This window comes from Corvus moneduloides, chromosome 3, assembly GCF_009650955.1.
Source record: "Corvus moneduloides isolate bCorMon1 chromosome 3, bCorMon1.pri, whole genome shotgun sequence".
Lineage (NCBI taxonomy): Eukaryota > Metazoa > Chordata > Aves > Passeriformes > Corvidae > Corvus > Corvus moneduloides.
Window position 1 is genome coordinate 110,532,958 of NC_045478.1, and position 19,694 is coordinate 110,552,651.

Below are 19,694 nucleotides of genomic sequence, written 5' to 3' on the forward strand. Positions count from 1 at the left end.
CTGATGTAACTCTAGATGGGATTTTTTTTGATTTTGAGGAATCATTCTTTGAGATTTCTTTCTGATTTAGCAGAAGATAAAAGCAAAAGTGAGGTTGATAGTTGGATGTGATATTCAGAATGAAAGCATCACGCTCCGTAATTAGCACCTGTGAGCTGCAGGCACACCAGGGTGAGTGAGACTGTGTGCTGGAAGAGGGTGATCATGTGTTGTCAAACGAGATTCTTCATGCAGAAAACAAAACGCTGGGTTTGCCTCTGCTATTCCCACACATGTCCACAAAATAGTCAATCCCTTAAATTCTTCATGACTTCTCTTTTGTTAACAATACCTGGCAATGAAATATTAGTAGATGAGCCTTTGATTATGGATTAATTGACTGCTATCTCTGTGGCTGCTGAAGAGTTGGCTATAGAATAAGAGCATGTAAAACCTAATGGTATCTTTCAGGCAGTAATCCATCTCTAAAAAGTGCATGTGGCTGCTTTTAATACTTCAGTCTAATAACCTGCTTTGCTACATCCTTAATTTGCCAAAATTTTTCTCTCCCTATCACAGAACAAAGCCACTGTGCTATTTCCAGATGCCAGTGCCCAGCTGTGTGTTGAAGTGTGGAAGCCTGTGCTTCCTGGGATTATACTGATGGTTTCCCCTCTCTTGATCCTCCTGTCAAGTAAACATTCATTTAGTACCAGTTTAACCACTTCTTAATGTGATTTCAGAAGAAAATCTTTCAGAGGATCTGGCAGGAGTCTCTCAGCTATTGACTACAGCCAGAATTTGCCTTTCCAAACTGGTACTAAATGAATGTGTAGGGTAAAACTTTAACAAGTGCTTTTGCAGCAAAGCCATGGAAACAAATGCATTATTTCATGGCTGGACTATTGGAGCTGGAGCCAAATTTGGCCTCCTTAGGAATACTACAATTCTATGTGCCACAAGATCCTGCTCATCTCAGTTCCTGTGGGTTCTTGGAGCAGGTATTGAGGCAAGAGTGATCCCAAAATGGTGGGGTGGTCAAATCTGAGAGGAGACCAGAGGCTTTCTTTGGTTTAGCAGCTTCAGTGAAGACATTTACTTGAACCTTCCAAGCTTTTTGAAGCCCTGCCAGGCAATAGCTGAGCCCTCCCTTTCTCTTCACCTCTCAAACAGACCTCTGTAGCTTTTCTCAGCCATGAAGTTATTAGCTTGCTGCAGCAATCTGGTTCCCACACTTGATTATTGCATGAGAAAATAATCAGGCTTTGCTGCTGTTTTGGAAGCTGTTACATCTGGTCTGGGGTTTTCCTTTTGCAAAACACTGTTGACTGCCAATTTGAAAACAGTTGTTTCTGCTTCTTTCTGAGGGACCAGTGTGTTCCTGTGGATTTTCTTTTTCTTCAGGACACCATGGTATCCGTGCTTGCTCTTGCTGTAGTGACTAATGAAGCGACAGAAGTGACTGTGCTGATTTAACTCTTGGTTTGTCTTTTTCTATAACACTTTGCCCAAAACCATCCTTGTTCTTCCTCTGTGAGTGTTTGTGGGAACATCTCTGGTCTCATTAACATTCATGTGAATTTTCCCTAAAGCTCAGTGCAGTCTTTAAAACACGTCCCTGTCCAAAATACGCTTTGGTGCATGTTAAGTCTTGCTTAAAGGCAAAAAACTAAGACAAAGGCAATGCAATAAACCACCTGTTATCTTAGCTATACCTTGGTACATGGAGCTCTCTTGGGGAGAGCATGTTCATCCAAGGGAGAGCATGGAAGGGAGTCCTGATAGCTGCAATCTGTATGGCTTCTTACTCTCTGGATGCCTCCTGAAATCCTACTGCTCAGGGCCCATCCACTTGATGTGGAGGGTATTGTTCCTTCAGTGGATTAATTGGAATAAATAAAACCTAAGGCACTTTTTCTGTCTCTGCAGAGCTCCAGATGCTAAATGCACTGCAGATGAGGGCGGGTGGAGGGGTGTGGGGATGGATGCTTGGAAAGGAGTTGAAGCCTTACTCTAGTCAGCAGTGATCTGGGAAACAGCATTGGGGAAGTTAGTATGAAGAGGTTGGCATCTCTTGCTGAACACTTTCTCAAGTCTGTGGATTTAGAGTACTTCAGAATATTGTTACCTAGATGTTCTGCTCTTGGAGTAATATTGCAGAATGAAACAGCACATTGGCTGTAAGGGAGTATTTTATTAAAATACTTCTTTGCTTGTTTCCTGGCAAGAAACTTCTCAAATATTCTTCCTTTCATATGTTCTCAGTAATCTGTTCATCTTTTTTCATAATACTTTTAATATTTTTACAAAACTGGGGAGTGTATGGGGGTTTTTTAAAGGAAATTAAATTCTGTTTTCAGCTAGGGGCTTTTCATTAGACTTAGTCTGTAGCATGTGTCTCTAGCATCAATATCAGCCTGATACTGGGCTATAATTGAGTTTTGCATTCTGTCTGTGCAGAGTTCACCTCAAAACCTAAAATCTGAGGGAAAAGTAATTTGTGCAGATGGTCTTCATAAAACAAAGACAGATTAAATCTGGAGCTGTCACAGAATTGCTCTTACAGATGCATCTGCTGCAAAATAATTACCTCTCTTGAGCCCAGTAAGTTAATCAGTGTCTTTTGTTTGTGTCTGCAGTGAAAACAATTAAAAGCTCATATCCTGTTTTTTAGGTAAACCTACAGATTCTCTGATTTTTAAGGGTAATTAGATTTATTTTGATGTGTATCACAGTCCAAAGTGTTCCTGTTGGACAGCTAGCTGTCTGTAATATAATTTACTTGTAGCCAGGATGTAATTTCTTTTCAATCACTTTTTTTCCTTGGAATAGTTTTTGCTAAAGAGTTCAAAATCCTTTTGTCTTCTCTCATGTAAATTGCATTTTAAAAGCTTAGGGCTCTTTGTACAATCATAAGAAACACCATTATTTGTATTTATTTCGAGTTTCCTTTAAATTAATTTTTTGCAACATGAGGAAAAATTCTCTAATGTAGTTGAGAAAATAAACAGTGGTCGCTCAAAGGCAGTGAGGTGTGTGCACTAAGTGCATGTAGGTAGAGAGGGACCCCACTGAGGTGGGCAGTGGATGTTAGAAAGCAGACACTGGCACCTAATTCCTTTCTGCAAGGTAGCAAATAATGCCTTTCTCCCTGCTTTGCGCAGTCCCTGCTCCGCCAGGACAGACCACTCCTTTGCTGTCTTCAGATTGACTCTGCTGCCTGTAATCTCTGTTTTGTTGATGATGAGCAGGTTTAAACAACTTTTCCCGTGCCTTCTTTTCCTCGTGGCTTGGCAGGAGTGTGAATTTTGAGCCAAAGGTTGAAAAAAAACCAACCCAACCCCAAAAAAACCCCAATGTCTTTTAAACTCTGTAGTACGAGGTAGTGATGATAGGCTCTTAAAAAAGAAGTCACAAGACCACACCCCACGATTAACCTTGCATGCCTTCTTTAGGATGGCTTCACTTTGCTCTTGGTGCTCTGCTTGTGGCTTAGATTTTGGCTTTAGATCACAAGTGCTATGTCACTAAAATACACCTTTTGTCTCCACCTCTGTGTGAATACCTTAATCTCTGAACTGTTTCAAGGCTGTGCTGCAGCAGACTGGCCTCTAATTTTTTTGTTATAAAGAATGAGTGACAGTAGCTGCAGAGAGGGCACTAAGCCTTTGTGCAGGCAGGCAGGCAGATATTTGTTTCATTTTAATTCTCAGTGACCTTTATTTTATCCTGATTCAGTCACTTACTCAAGGGCACCAATTTTTTTTCTTGTGCCCTTAATGCATTAAACATTTTTCCAGCTCAAGGCAGCATCAGATATATTTTCCATTGTCTTAAGAGTCACGACTAAACTTCAGCAGTGTAATGTGGCCAAGGGGAAGTGGAAGCATGTGAAAGTGGGGAGTGGGTTTGTTGAGAGAGTGAAGGGAATAAAAAACTGTGCTATGAACATAGAAGTTTTAAAACCTCAAAGCTGAGGGATCTCCTGAATGTCAATTTTATTTTCTGACTGCTGTTCCTGACTTAATTTAATTAATGGAAAATGCAAATAGCCACCTTTTTTGTAAGTTAATAATGTTCAAGTCCAAATCACACTTGAATATGAGCATCTTCTGGTACGCTCTTGTATGTGCAGCTACACCTTCTTTAAGAGGCTGAGATGTCTAAATTCTGTGCAGAAGTGTCCTCTTGCAAAGGTGCTGAGGCTTTCAGATGGCTGTGAGGAAATGAAAGAGATTAAGGTAGCAGGTTGTCAAGGTAGTGGAACACAAATTAACTACATATGTCCTCACATTGTCCACATGTGATCTAAAAAAGCCCTATTAAGTAGCCTTTGAAGACACATCCCAAAACTTGAGCTGAAAAGGTTCACTGAAGCCTTTGGTTCAGAATTCCTTGTTTTATTTAGAAATAAAACAGATGTATTTGCTACAATCACAGAATCCAATCTGTTTGAATTGTGTACTTTTTAGGCCTTTTGAAACAAAATTCTTGTGCTAATTGTGAACTTTTTGGGATTTAAAAAAAGTTAAAAGAAAATTACCCCAAGGTGGGATCTGCTAAATTATGTGGGCTGTCAAATCCCACCCACCAACCAAGGTCAAGTAAGAACCAGGAGACTTTAGCTTGTACTGGAACAGAGCTGTCAGGAGTATCTCCAGTTTAGATATAGGAACTGCCCATTGGTAAACTTCCCTTTTTATTTGAGAAATGAAATCTACCTTCACTCTTAAGGATCTGTTTTATATCATACACATATCCTACTTACCCAATTTTATCATTGAATAAAAATGTAAATTTTCAGGCATTTATTATGTTAAATATTTGCTTTTTCCTTTGAATAGGTGAATGGCCATATTAGTATGATTAATACTATTAATTATGTTTGTATTCATGTTTACTAGGAGTGCTAATCAGTATCATTAATTCATTGACATTTTAAAATGTGCTTACACCTGTGTTCTCATCCAGATGACAAAAGAGCAATGGGAATTGCTAAATGCCCCAGTTACGTATGTTGCTTCACCTTTAAAAAAAAAGAGCTGTGCAATTTTGGGAGACTGGTCAATAAACTGCAAATTCTGAACTTGCTGGTGTTTCCCCATATCTGCTTCTTTAGTCTCTCTAGCCCCTACTCAGAGAACAAATGCTAAACAAACACGAGCGTTATTCATCTCCCTGCTCTGCTAAAAGTCATGCAAACACTCTCACATCACCTTGAAAAATGGTTGGGGAGTGGTTCTTTACTATTGGTAAATGATCAAAATATTTATACCTGCAAATATCAGATGGATTAAGTTTTTTAAAATTGTCTCTCTTTCCCTCCCTTGCTACTTGTGTGATTATTTTTGAATGAAGTAGGTATTTTCAGTTATATATATTCAGTCTTTTCAATCTTAGGGCCTGAGGTGGGTGAAAAATGTTTCCTTTAATAATTGAGCATTGCAGTTGCCCTAACTTGCTCTGGCTTATCTATCCTTTTATTCAGTTTATTTTGCAGGAATTAATTAATTTTTCTGTTCACAAGTATTTGGTTGCAGTAACTATAACTAACCACAGTTCGTCAGTAGTTGAAGGAGTTACTAAAAAGCTCTAAGCAAGTGCTTCACACACAGCACCAGGCTCTTTCCTGATGAAGTGTGTGCAGTGTCCTAGGAGGGCCATCCTGGTGCAGAATTGCTGTGTGATAATAATATGGGATGGACAACATAAATTTGGGTTTATTTTGTTTGCTTTGTAAACAGGATTTGGGCTCTCGGTTGCCTTCATAGTTTACCCAAAGTTGTGTCTGCAATTAATTCTGGTGAAATGTTTGATTTGTGGCAGAACTGAGAGGTTTGGGTGCACCCAGATCTGCTCATGGCCAAGAAGTGTTCATAAAAAGTAGGACTAACAGGCTATAGAGCCAGGTAAAAGGATGGGAACAAGTCTGGAGTGACTGAAACCTTTTGCTGTTTGCCCTTAGAGGGCCGAGCTGGGAAGTGCCTGCATTAACAAGCCTTTCTCGTGACTGGCTGAGAGGACAAAGTGAGGAGATGGGGATGGAGACGTGCTTGCTCAGTGTTTTTTCTTCTTTACAGCTTTTAACGTCATCCTCCTTGTCAAGGACCTTCTCCCTTCTGCTTTCTACTTCAGGTTTTCTCAGTCCTTTCAGAAGCACAGAGAATATCACAGCCATGGCACCACCTAAGAAAAGTTGGGTAGGCGAGTGCAGCCCCCGGGGCCTGAGGGTTCACTCCCAGTATCCTTCTTATATTATAACCATTTCCAATTTCAGTTTTCAGGTGCTTGTGTATTAGCCACAGAGCAATTCCTGCAGAAAGCTGGTTGATTAAATGGCAAAACAATTCTGTTCAAAGCCCAATTTGCTCTCAAGCTAGTTCTGATGGAAGAGATTTTCTGTGATTCCCAAAACAGCATGTAGATAATTAAGAAAAAGCCCTTGCGGTTCTCAAGCCTCCAGCATTTATGAATGGTCTATAAATGTCCCTATTGCTTGAGTCCAGTTTCTGTTCATTACTTGATTTTCAGTAATACTGCAGCAAAACTAGATGGCTCAAATGTTTATTCAGTGTATCTTTAAAGTAGCAAGCCAAAATGTCACAGATTAGTGGTGAGAAAATATATCCCAAGTTATTAAACTTGTATATCTTGTTTGCTTTTCATTGTAGTCTGCTCAGTTTGTGTTTTTTGTCTCTTGAAAATTTCCTTGATGACTGTTTGATGTATCTGACACTGATTTGTTCAGTGTCAGGCTATTTCATTTATCAGTCTGTGGAAAGCTGATAGGTGGAGATTAGTATCTTGCTTCCATTCTTATTTTTGAGTCTGTTTTTTCATTTTTTAATCAATGTGTGGTGCACGAACTCCCATTGGCAACACAGAAGAAAGCCCCAAGCTGTGTGATCTCACAGCCCCCATGGCGGGAGAGGATGTAGGTCTGCTCTTTTCTGTGCCAAGGCACTGGAGGCTGGCACATCTCTGCACAGCGTGTTCAGTGCTTGCAGCCACATCAGGCCTGCAGGGAGACAGGGCAAATGGCTCACTCTGCCTTCAGATTTTCACCAGAATATCAGTAGTTTTCTTTGCCTTTGTACCTGCTATTTTTCTGTGCTTTTTCAGATTATTTCTTTGTTGTTTTAATTTTTCTATTCCTGCTTCTAAAAGAAGAGCAAGCCTTTCTGTGTTTGTCTGATGTGCAGCATATTTCCAGGAGCATGACACAGACAAGAAGCATGGTTTCAAAACTGTCTTACTGCAAATAAATTCGGGAAACCATCTCTGCAAATGTTCCCCTGTTGTTCTTTGCGAAAGATCAATCCTGACTGGAGGTAAAGACCTTTGATCTGAAGAGGTACAGACTGCACACATTCAGCTGTTTTGCTCCCATCTAGAGGGAGTCAGTCCATCTGTAAGCATTTGTTGCAGTATTCCCACACTTGTGCTTCTGGCCTTAGACAAAAATGAAAGATCAGGATCTTAAAATCTGATAACCACAAGGTACCTCTCTTATTCTTCTGCTGTACAACTTGCAGTGATCTGCTCCTGAAAAATAGTAAAGTTAAAGCTTAGATGGCATTGTTTTCCAAAGAGCTAAAATCTCTATGGCTTTTTAAAAATTTGGTAAGAGCATCTGTGTATTCAGCACTCCTAAAACTCAACGCACCAGTTTGGGATCTGAACCCAATTGTAAGTTGGTACAAAGTTGAACAAATTCACACAGATACACCTGACTAAGAGACATGTAAGTGTGCAGGAGAGGTAAAGAATTGGGAGGAAGTTGTGTTTAACTGAGCTTTCACCTTCCTCTGCCTTATTTGACTCAGTTTTCTACCTCTGCAGATTTTAGAGTATTTTCCCTTCCCTGCAGCAGCTGTTTTACAGTTGATGATCTGTGATGCCCAGGCATCAACTCCACATCAGGATTCAGGTCTGCAGGTGCAGGACCTCCCCTGAAGATGAGTAATGACAGTATTATAGGTTATAACTCTTTTGTTCTCCAAAGTATTTACAAGTAGTATAATTTCGCCTACAAGTCAAGAGGGATGCTTCAAAAATACCTTGCTTTGCAGTATTTTCTTGGTCAAGAAACTGCATTTCTACCTGTGATCCTCAAGTCACTGGTGTCCACAGGTGTGCAGAGCTGGTTGGAAGCAGGGCTGAAATGCCTATGAATGTCTTCAGTGTAACCTCTGTGTGTGTCTTTTGTGGGGGTTAACATGGGAATGACTTGGACTTTCAAGTGCTATAATGGCAAGGGAAGGCAAAGTACACTGAACAACCCTTCACCCCATCTCCCTTTCCAAGTTCACACAATCTGTAAATAAAGCAAATATTTTGCTAAATTTTATATAATATGTCAGTCTTCTAGTCTGTTCTTATCATTAAAGAAACACTGTCATGGCAGGCTCTTCCTCTTCTATTTTAGCTGTATGAATAGCATCATATCCTGTTTTTCCAGGCAAACTGTCATAAACATCACTCTCCAAGGAGATGCAGAAGGTAGAATTTTTGTAAACTGTTGTTGGGACTTGAGCAATTGATCTCCGGTGAGAGCTGTCTGCTTATTCTTGCCAAAGGCATTAGCTGAAGATTATTGGTCCTCTTGATTGCTGAAAATGTGTAACTGAATGAGAGACAAAGTATTTCATATATAAAGAAAGGATATTGCTTTGGGTTTTCTTTTCAATAATTGCAAATAGAGTGATACTGTCTTCCTCAATAATACTTGTAATCTAGGGCTGTTTCCTGTCATTGCCAGGAACAGGCCATTACTGAATATTTCAGAATAAGTGGCAGTTTTCCTTTCTTTATGTCAGCCCCATCCTCAAAATGGTGTTTACAGCATTCAATGTTCTGCCTGTTGGGCCCCATTCATGCCTCTCTGGAAGGGTTTGTTAAAGCCCTGAAGAATGGGATTTAATAACTCTTCCAGATTTTTTTTTTTTTTGCTAGACTTACCTATGCTCACTAATTCTCATCCAGATAGATTTTCAAGTCCACTTTTAATTTCAATTCACAACTTCATCAGTTCTGAATGACCACATCAGCAAAATGTCTAAAAGTTCAGTATCTTTCCTTTGGGAGCCTTGCCAGAAACAGGAAAGACTTCTTCCTGCTTGTCTTTTACCTTAGAACCACGAAGAACGTTGTCTTCAGTCCCTCCTCCTCTCTAGGAGAGGTCTTCTTGGATGATGGAGGTTCCCAATGGTCTTTCTCAGTTCTTAGCTGAAGAAGTGGGCATAAAATCCTTTTCTGAATTCTGGAGTTTCATCCCTCTTAGTAAGATTGGGTTCCTTAGGAAATGCTCCTTGGGTCAGAAAGCTAACAGTTCATGAAGAGCTAACTCTACAGAATGAGCTGGGAAAAAAGAGAATGGACAAGACTGGAATTTACAATTTCTAGGCAGGAAAAAAATATAAACAGAAACAACTACCATTTGCTTCAGCTGTGCAATGTAACTAAAGTGAGAAAGCCCCTTCAGGTACCATAGAATACAGATTTCCTCCATAAAATTTTTACAAATCTTAAATGGTGAAAATCAGGTAGGCAGGATTGTTTCTCATCTGTTTCAAGCACCAAATTTTGCTTTTATTCTGAAACAGGATGAGCTTAAAGACAATCTGAGGCTTTAATTAGAGCCTTCCATGTATAAAAAAACCAATACTGCAAGTCACAGATTAAAAGAAGGAAAAATCCATCATTTTACTAAAAAATCCTCCTGCTCACAGGAAGAAGCCAAATCTGATTCAATTAGTGAGTCCTCCCTGTGGGCAGAGCAGTGCTGTGGTCATGGTGGGAAGGGACTTGACATGGGTGGACTGTTCTGATTTTCACTAACAGAGAAGGCAGAGGCTTGGCTTGGGGATGCTCGTGTTGGATCCTCTCTGTCAGAGCTTGAAAGCCCAAGGAGATGTTTGGCTGTGGGTAAGGAGAAGGGTGCTCTGACACAGCATTGTCTGTGCATGTGAGCTTGCACGGTGCTGTTCTTACAGTCACTTCCCTGTGCTCTCCTAACACCTAATTAGAAGCTGAGCAATTAGCTCAAGAAGCCTTGTCAGAGTTTCCTCTGGGAAATTGGTGCCTTTAGTGTTACACAGACACGGTGAGTTGGGCTGAGTTCCCAAGGCTGTGTATATAACAGGAAAGCAGCAGATAGATGCAGTTTAATAAATCCCCTTGATGCCCTCATCTGCTGGATAATAACTTCAATTGACAGTTGATGTTTCCAGCTGTGTAAATTTTTTTAAATTATTGTTTATGTTTCAAAGAAAGTTTACCCTTAATAGTAGAATCTTATCTCAGATCTTAAGCAATGTTTTTGAAATCACAATTTGAGAAAAAATAGGATGCTTTAGGGTTTTTACTGGCTCCAGGATCATGTAAATTAAACCACTCGAGGTGTACCTATTTGAAGAGTTCTTAAATTTGCTGTTTGTATTTTTAGGATCATTATGAGCTCCAAGGGAAGGAGTTAGCTTGTGAAAATAAAATCTCAGGCACCCCAGTGTTATGTTGCTGCCCATCCCTTCAAAGACACCTGTGCTCTTTGCCATGACAGAAGTCCCTGTATGCTGTTGCACTTACGGCAGCTGTTCACAGACGGTTACATGCAAAGCCCATTGCTCTGGGGCCTGGCTGAGGATGTATCACCATTATCAGGCTCTTGGGGCACAGCTGTAAGGGATGGTGTTCATGATCTGCTCCTGCTTCTGCCCATATCTGTTGCCCTGGCCTGTGGGGCCTGGTTGCTTAGGAACAGATCTGTGAGATGGCAGTGGCGTTTATCTCTGGGCCTTCAGCAGATAAAGAGTGTTAATTTGTAGTTCATGTTGTAGCTGACTTGCTCTGTGGTTTATTAAATCCAGTGTGTTTAACCAGTGTGTTCTCTGAAAGCTTTCATTGAGCTGAGTTTCCCAGCTGTATTAAAAGCTCGGCGCAGCAGGCATCAAATGTGAGCTCTCGGAGCAGGGCAGAGTTTAATACCACTGTGACATTTGGAAGAGTGTCTAGGGGAATGCACTGTGCCTCCATATTGCATTTCAAGAGCACTTCACCATTTGCCAGACTTTTTATTTTTCTTGAATTTCAGATTCCTAAGGAGGTTAGACTGAAAGGGAAGAGTTTTTATGCTTCCCTAAAATAACTGCTTACGTCTCACTCCACGCAAATTAAAGCCCCCCCCCCCAACTTTTCACACCACAAATGTGCAGCAGAAACAAGAAAAAAAGCAGAGAGCCTGACTCAGTACTGGGCCATACCCAGTGCTATTCCTCTGTCACTGTCTCCCTTTTCTACTCCAATCCCCAAATACCTCCCTTCTTGCTGCCTTATGCCCACCCTCACTTTCTCCAGGCCTCCTGATAGGGCAGCCAGCATTTGCAGAGCTCTTGGCTAGCACTCAGCAGTCAGACACAGCCACATGTGCCTCTCCTGTGGGCTGGGGAATGAAGAATATAGCTGGTTATGTCATGTGTAAAGCAGAGTCTCACAGATCCCATCTTGTGAGCTACAGCCTACTGCAGATGACAACAGGAGAAGGCTGGTTTGTGTGGCATCAAGGAGACAGCAAAGTAGCAAGGCTTATTATGTTCTTATTTTCACTTTCATTTCACGGTTTAAATACCCACAAGGAACAAATTTGCTCTGCTTATAACAGTCTTTTTGAATGATAATATCATTGGAAATTTCATTTTGCCTTTGCACAAGAAGACAGCAGCTGTTTTCTGCAAGGCAGAGAAATTGTAATCTCTACAATTCTTCAATGCTATATACCAAAGGCTTTAGGATCTGTCATTTACTCACTGTGATAGGTGTTTGTGCAGTACTTAGCAGATTGACACTTGTCTTGATACTTGTCTTTTTGGTGCTATTCCAATTTAAATGTTGGTAATAAAAATCCTACAATGCAAATGTATTTCAGCTCATGTAAAAGGAATGTGATCAGCAGCTCACACATGGGTTTTTAACTGTTGTAATCAGAGGAAATGTTCTTAATGCATGCAAGGGCAATAGAATTTGATCCTGAAATGTCTAGATTTGCAGTTTCTGAGTACTCAGGTGTGTGATTACTGGCAGGCTAAAGTGCTGTGTGAGATTGGGGTAGAAAGAGCTCCTGCCAAATTCTCCCAAATTTTCTTCTCTCTTCTCTGAGCAGAGAGGAATTGCATTCCCATGATGATGATGATATGTGCACTCCCACTGGAAATCAGCCAGGTGGGAAGAAAACAACCCCACAAAATGCTTTTCTGTGCATCAGCTGTCTCAAGTGGTCAACACATGTAGGGAGTTGAGCTGTGACATGGGACCTGTTCTTGCCTCCTGTGCAGATGGATGCATCCCCGAAATCATGTGAATTGGCACAGATACGGTGTCAGTTGGGAGCTCTGGTCTAGTCCAAGTAGTATCACCTCTCCTTGAGCTTTCCCATGCCATATGGACGCATCTGGTGGAGAAGCAAGAAGGCATTTTCTAGGAGCAGTGTGAGGGCTGGAGCAGCTCTCAGGGACGGCGTCTGTGTTTACTTGTTTTAGCACTTCATGGCAACCACAGAATTAGGGACCCTTTCTGGTGGATGATTGCAGTGACCCCAGGTAGATCCTGACATGCTGGTGGGATAAGAGAAATAATTCAATCTGTGAGAACTTCACTGTGTGAACACAGTTATATGGAAACTCAAACAACTACATTTTCTGTAAGTGCAAATAATAATATCGCTGCATTGTTGCCTCACTGAAAGTGGCCCAGGTTCAAAGCAGGATTTGGTTATGTGCTTCAGGCAGTAGGGTTATGTGCTTGTACCAGATGGAGCTTTTAAATTTTCATCAGCAGGTTTATAAACACAAGAATATCCTTTTATCTGCCCCCAGCTCTTTCACTAATTAGCTGCAAATGCTGAACTTCAATTAGCATGGAGTGGAGGAGCAGATGAAATAATATACATTCTTACTCATGGTTATCCATCATGTGAGAATGAAAGAGACACTAGTAATGACTGTTTCAGTTGTTTGGGGCTTTTCTATTGGCTTTTTTCCCCTCCCTTTAATACTCAGTTGTATAAATGAGTGAAAATAGCTAAAAATAATGAGCCAGATTCTCTGGTGATGAAATTCTGTTGCAGGCAAAGAGTGAGAGTTTTCAGCCTTGCTCATCTTTGCGTTGACTCCTGTAGGTGTTGGGCCAAGCCAACACAAGGGTGTGTGACAGCTGAGTTGTTAAGTTTGCCATGGAAGGATTTTACAAAGGAATTTATAAAACTACATTTTTCCTGCTGCTGAGAGGTGGCCAGAGAGGTCTGTGCTTTGAAGCAACACTGCTGTGTGTTATCAGAGAATCCCAGCTTTCCTGTGGGGTGCAGGTGCATGGAGAGGCAAAGGGATTGATAAGTTGAATGCTGTCTTTGCCTTTAGCAGCATGTTCGCTGGCCTACAACATGGGCTTCTGTGCTCTGTTTGTGCCCCAGCTGAGAAGCTCTTTCTGGACCCTGCAGGTACCCAGCTACTGTGCTTGTTCCCTGTGGTTTATAAATAATTCAGGAGATTTGCACCTTTCAGCAACAATACCAGCTTTTTGGAGGGTATCGAGGAAGGATCTACACTTTTGCTGATAACTGTTAGGCAGGAAAAGGTTTGGATGTATTTTCAAACATCAGTCTTGGCACACAGTTGGAGAATGTATTGGAAAATTGTCAGGAAAGCTGAGGAAAGGCACAACTTTGTGAGGTATAGATTGGTTCTGGGAATTTTGCATCCAGCTTTTCATGTCATAGAATCATAGAGTGCTAAGGGGTTGGAGTGGACCTTAAAGACCATGTAGTCCCAACCCCCCTGCCATGGACAGGGACACCTTCCCCTAGATCAGGTTGCTCAAGGCCTTATCCAACCTGGCTTTGAACACTCCCAGGGCTGGTGCATGCAGACCTGTTGGAAATCTTGCCTTAAGAAGGCTTTGCTGGCAAAGTAGTCCACTAAGAGGATAGGGCCTATTGTTGGGAAATAGAGATGCATAAATCTGAACCAGTAACTGAAAGAAAACTGTTCTCCCAGTAATAATAATGGAATATGTTCTGGCTAATCAAACCCCAGAGTATTCCCCTGAGACACTTACTGGTCACTTCTTTGGTGGGTTGTGCTTCAGCAGAGGATGTCAGCTTTATGGGCCATACTGACCTTGCAATAAAATGCAGCAGAATCACTGAAGTTGGAAAAAACCTTTAAAATCATTAAGTCCAACCATAAACATCACATTGCCAAGTCCACCACTGAACCATGTCCCAAGTGCCGCATCTGCATGTTGTTTAAACACCTCCAGAGATGGTGACTCAACCACTTCCCTGGGCAGCCTGTTCCAGTGCTTGACAAACCTTCCTGTGAAGAAATTTTTCCTAATATCCAAACTAAGATGGTAGGAGAAAGGCAAAGCAGCATTGCAAAAGTCTCCCCTGATGACATGAAACCAGCAGAATTTTTCTCTTCCCGAGTCATGCAAGCTTGATATCTGTAGCTGGAGGCAGCTGCTGCTCTTTTACAAAATGTGGCTGTGAGCAGGAGGTAGCAAAAAGCCAGCACGACACAGGGGTCTGCAATTGCTACAGGAGTCCAAGTGCCACTTGATTGAATTATCAGAGATGCATGAGGCTTCAGTTCTAACTTCACAGGCTGAGAGATTACTGAGGAAAAATGGACCTGTTCCCTGATTTGCTATTCTGATGTCATAGATCACTGTTCAAAGAAGGCCACCAAGCTTTTCTTTGTACTGCTTTGGAAGTGACACATTGCAAGGGGAGGGAAAGTTCTATTTAAAATTGCATAATCAGAGATGAAGTGAAATTGAAAAGAAAGATCAAAGATAGGAAGTAGGGACAGGAAGAAAGAGACGAGGTACAGTGTGACTGCACAGGCAGCTTAATTTCATTTTAATGAATCTCTGCTTAGGAAGGGAAGGGTGGCTCTTTGTGTACCAGGAGGGAAAAACAGCCTTCACCACACTGAGACTCCCTTTGAACATGGTCTCCTACCAAAATGAAGGACTGCACTCTGCTTCACATTTCACAGAATTAGAAAAGACCAAGCTATTTTCTGCCTGCCTGCATCCTGCTTATGTAACTTGCAGATGACGGCTGTGCAACCTCTGGCTGAGCCCTGGAAAACTTCCTTGTCTGTGAGTCAGGTGCTTGGCAAACACTCTGGCACAGTGGACTTGGAGATGAGATTGCAGTCAGAGGCACTACCTGGGTACCAGAGCCCAATTCAAGGTCTCTTTATGGAACTTCCTCCTCCTAGAAGCTTGCTGATCATCCTGGTCTGGTCATTGCCAAGTGGCCCTGTTGTGCTGTGTTAGGGCAAAGCATCCCCCTTGATTGCTCTGAAGCAGGAGAAAAACACAGACTGTTACTCAGAGGTGTGGGTCAGCAGGGAAGGAGGAGAAGAGCTAGGCAAGAGTGAGTCCTTGGCCTTTACATAAATTTTATCCATAGAAATTCCATCAGGATGTGGGGAGAGTGTTTAGTGCAGCGGGGCTGCAAAAGTGGGATTTCACGGGGAAGCACAGAGTCCCCTGTTGCAGTCCTCATTCTGAAACGCTGTGCAGTCACCAGAACAGTGTTGGAGGCTGTGAATCTGGCTGAAGGCTGGAGGTCAGGACTGCATGTTACGCAGTTATGTAGGAGTAAAATTGAGAACTATGGAAAGGTAAGGATTAGACCAAGGGACAAGGGAAAAAACTGAAACAGATGCAGAACTGTCTCAGCTGCAAACCAGGCTTCTCAGTCGGTCAGCTGTCATCTCCAGGAGCAGCAGATCCCAGTTTCCACCTCTTTGGAAGTGTAACTGAGAGGAGCCAGGAGGTCTGTACCACCAAGTCCAGTCACTGCAGTGTCAAGGCTGGGACTACTGCGAGGTCCCCAGGTCAGCCCATCTTACATCAATCTGTGCAGGAATGCTCTGTGGCAGCCCAGCTGTGTTCAGAGCAGCACTTGGTTTGCTCCTGCAAAGAGCCTGTTTGCCAGACTTGCAGTGGGAGGGGGACAGAAAAAGTCTTTGCCACAGGGATGACCTGGTGACTAATGAGTTTCATTGATCCTATGCTTGCAGGAGAGAGCAATCCATCATCTGCAGCTCCTGTGAGCTGTTCTGCTGAAGGCTCTGAGGAAGCAAACGTGAGATGTTACCCAAAAGCAGGGCTGTGTGAGCCCTCCGAACCCAATGATGCTGTGCTCTCATGGACGTATGAACGTGACAGTGCAGAAGGTCCCAGCATCAGGGACTCTCTGGATGGCTTCTACAGCATGTACTGTAGCAAGCAGCCAGAGAGAAAGGATCCAACCTACGAGGCTGCCTCACGGTGTCTGTCACAGAAGATTTCAGAGCTGGAACAAAAGGATGGAACAAAATACGTGTCACGTTGCCTGCAAATGGCGCAGTTGGTCTTGAACAGAGATGGATGTAAGATCTTTCCAAACCACCCCCCTTCTGCTTGCTTTTCAAGGCCAGCTGAAGGAGAAGTCTTGTTGGAAACCAGAACGAGGACACCTGGACTCTCAGATGACATCCTGCAGTTCCTCTTGAAACAAACACAGGCAGAACGTAACCCTGATGGGTCACACGAGAAGTGAGCAAGTCAGTGGTTTGTTTCTGTCCTTGGAGCTTTGCTTTCACTCCAGAAAGAGGTGACTTTCTTAGAAAGACATTGTTCTCTGAGCACCACCTTCAACACCAGAGGCTCCAGGGAGGGGTTCACCCAGAGCAGACCTTGCACCTTGGTCTCTGCAGAGCAGGACTGAATGAGGAGCATCCATGTAACTGCTTGGGATGTGTTGACTAATTGGGAGGGGTGATGCAGTGTTTGTTGCTGGGACATCAATTGTGATAATTTTTACCTGCCAGGCTTTTAAATTGGCCTACATCCTTACCCCAGCTGAGCAGTGGTCCAGCCCAGGTTCAGTCCCTGTGGGCTGTGAATGGCTGTCCAGGTGCTTTTGGCTGTAACAGACTGTTTTGAGTGACCTTGGCATGGTGTGCCCCAGCCCTACAGAGGGAAAGTTTTTGTTCCATACCTGGCTGATACTGTAACACATTTGCCTCCACGGGGTGCCTGTTAGCTCTGTGTTTTTATATGCAGACATATGACCCCACAGATCATGATTGCAATGCCAGGTGAGTTCTTCTGACAGAGGCAGCGTGTGTGTACATGAGAAAGAGAAAATACAGTTTGTGAGCATGTTTTCTGACAGTGCTGCTGTCCTGTTTACCAACCCACCATCACCCCCCCAACAACCTTCAGTTCCTTTCTGACTTTCGTGATGGTGCTAATGAGATCCCTGGGGGAATGTTCCCTTTAAAATGAAACAGATCTCTCTGAGCCCAAAGAGGCTGATGTCAGTCAGCAACAGAGCAATGAACCCACACACAGCCACTTAAGGTTTCTCTCTCGGAAGCCTCCCGGCTCGGTGGCTTCTTTGCTGCTTTCCTGCCTCTGCCAGGCAGATAAATGTCTTTTCCACCCACTGGCCTGTCCACTGAAAGAGGAGTTTGCTGTAGTGATGTTGTTTGCTGACTGGGGAGGCCATTCTCCAGTGTGGGTGTGAGTAGGGAAGCAGAGAGTGCCAGAGGAAGGGATGTGTTTGAGATGACAGCAGATGGGCAAAGGAGAAAGAAAGAAAGGGTGGTTGGGGTCTCAAAGATCAGCATCAATGTGGTTACTCCAGTACAGCCACACTGCTCACACCAGTTTTGGTATTGGATATCCAGTGTTTGCCAGCCCAGCTGCTGAGACCTCTCACCCACTCCCTCTCCACACTGGCCAGATCTCAGAGTGGGTGTTTGTGTTCCTGCATGTCACATTCCCTGCTGCAGTCCCACATAGGGCTGCTATTCCTGCCTTGCTGCCCCCGGCAGATTGGCACAGTGGCTGTGCTCTGCAGGTGTTTCCAGCAAAGGCAATGGAAATTTGGCTGCTGCCTTCAGTCAGAGCAGGAGGAGGCCCAGCTGGCTGCAAGTTATGGCCAAAGTCTTAGGATTTGGTGTAATCTCTCTTTGCAAACAGATTGATATTGCAAGTGCCTGGATTTGTTTTCCTGTCCATGAGTCATCATGGAACCAATACATTTGGCTTTGTGGTGGTCCTGCTTGGTGTGTTGCTTGCTTGCTTTTATGGCAGAGGTGTTGTACATGTGCTGGAGGGCACACAGAATACTGGGGCAGACCTTCAGCTGCTCCCCCAACTACTCAAGTTAATGGTGCTAGGGGGAAAAACAGAGTTGAGGATGCAGCATCATTTCTGTAGTAGCAAACAAATCCACAGATGCTTGTGTATCAAAATCCAGATGAAAGCACCCTGCTGGCAAAAACTACAGAGAAAGGTCATAGCAGCTAGTTTAGCCATAGGTACAGCTGGGAAAAGGAAGCATGCTCCTGAGTGTGCTGTCAGTAATTACAGTAACATCAGTGGCCCCTCTGCCAGCTCACATTGCTTAACCCCACAGAGCTGTCACAGCCATAAGGGCATTGGTACTGACAGATGTAGGGAGCTATTGCTTGCGGAAGGTATCTTTTCAGCTTTATACCGGCTAGCGCTTGTATTTCAATGCCTTAGAAAGCCTCGAGCAGCCTTGAGAGGTAGCACGGGCAATCTAGCACTTCAGTAGCTCTAAAATCGGTACCTGAATCAGCTGCAGAGCAAATACCATCAGCAGAAGCAAAGAGGGAGAAATACAGCTCCCTGCTCGCTCAATTCCCTGCAGTTAGAAGCTTTCAAATGAGACAGACGACCAGAGATGTTCACAGGAAAGTAGCTGAGCTGAGAGAGAGCGTTTGCCTCCCCTCGACCATCTTTTATTAGGAGAAGGGGAAAGGGAAGGACTGGGGGCGGACCCGGGGTGAGCGGCCAATCAGACACTGCTGAAGAGTCTGAGTTACATTTGGCTTTGCCCGCGCTTGGAACAAAGGAGCTATGAGCACATGTCTTTGGGAGGGGGGAGGGGAAGCTCAGAACAGGCAGCAACAATTGCTAAGGGTGTACAGGGAAGAAGGAAGGTCTTCAGTGTGAATCAGATGTTGCTTTTAATTTTTTGCCAGCATTTATGCTGTTCCACACGGTTAAATTAGTTGCTGTGCAAAACCTCTGAGCTGCCATTTAAAGGGAAATAAACTCCCATGAAGAGAGAGACGGAGAAATCAGAGGTCTGCATCTGAATCCCTTTAGTTGCTGTATTTGGTTTGTTGATGAATTGGTCAGTGCTTTGGGTTAGCTCTAAAACCATCTGGTTTCCTGTTCAGACTTGTTTTTTAAAGAAAATAAAAACCGAAGACATTCAATTTCCACAAAGAAAGCTTGCTGGAAAATAAGAAGTTCCTGCTCTTTAGGGGAGACCTGCTGCTACTGATGTCTGAGACACCCCTACTGGGTTTTGATGGAAATGAAGCCCTGATTGACTCTAGTCTGACCCCAGAGTAGCCCTAGAGACACACGTGGGTTTCCCTACTCGAAACAAAACACGAGGTGTCTGCCTGGAGCCCCTCTGGGGTGTGCACAGGATGCTCCTCCTGAGGCCTTAGTAACCTGAGCTGCCATCATTTTATCCATTTTTGGAATGAGTTATAGCAAACATTGAGGGAGTAGCTGTTCATTTGTTGTTCAGTGTTTTCAGTGATGGCAAAATGAGGCCTCTGTAGTTTGGAAGATGTGTGTCCACACAGGAAGTTAACCTGGGGTCCCTC

The 19,694-nt window shown here is 43.2% G+C and overlaps 1 protein-coding gene across 1 annotated transcript in view; it reads left to right on the top strand.

Moving 5' to 3' along the window:
- Positions 1–17,208, top strand: part of SHLD1 (shieldin complex subunit 1) — a 33,985-nt gene extending 16,777 nt beyond the window's left edge. The window contains exon 4 of the mRNA XM_032103483.1: positions 16,071–17,208. Coding sequence (XP_031959374.1) covers positions 16,071–16,591 — 521 coding nt within the window. The 3' untranslated portion in view covers positions 16,592–17,208. The remainder of the gene's footprint in view (positions 1–16,070) is intronic.
- Positions 17,209–19,694: the final 2,486 nt, after the last annotated feature.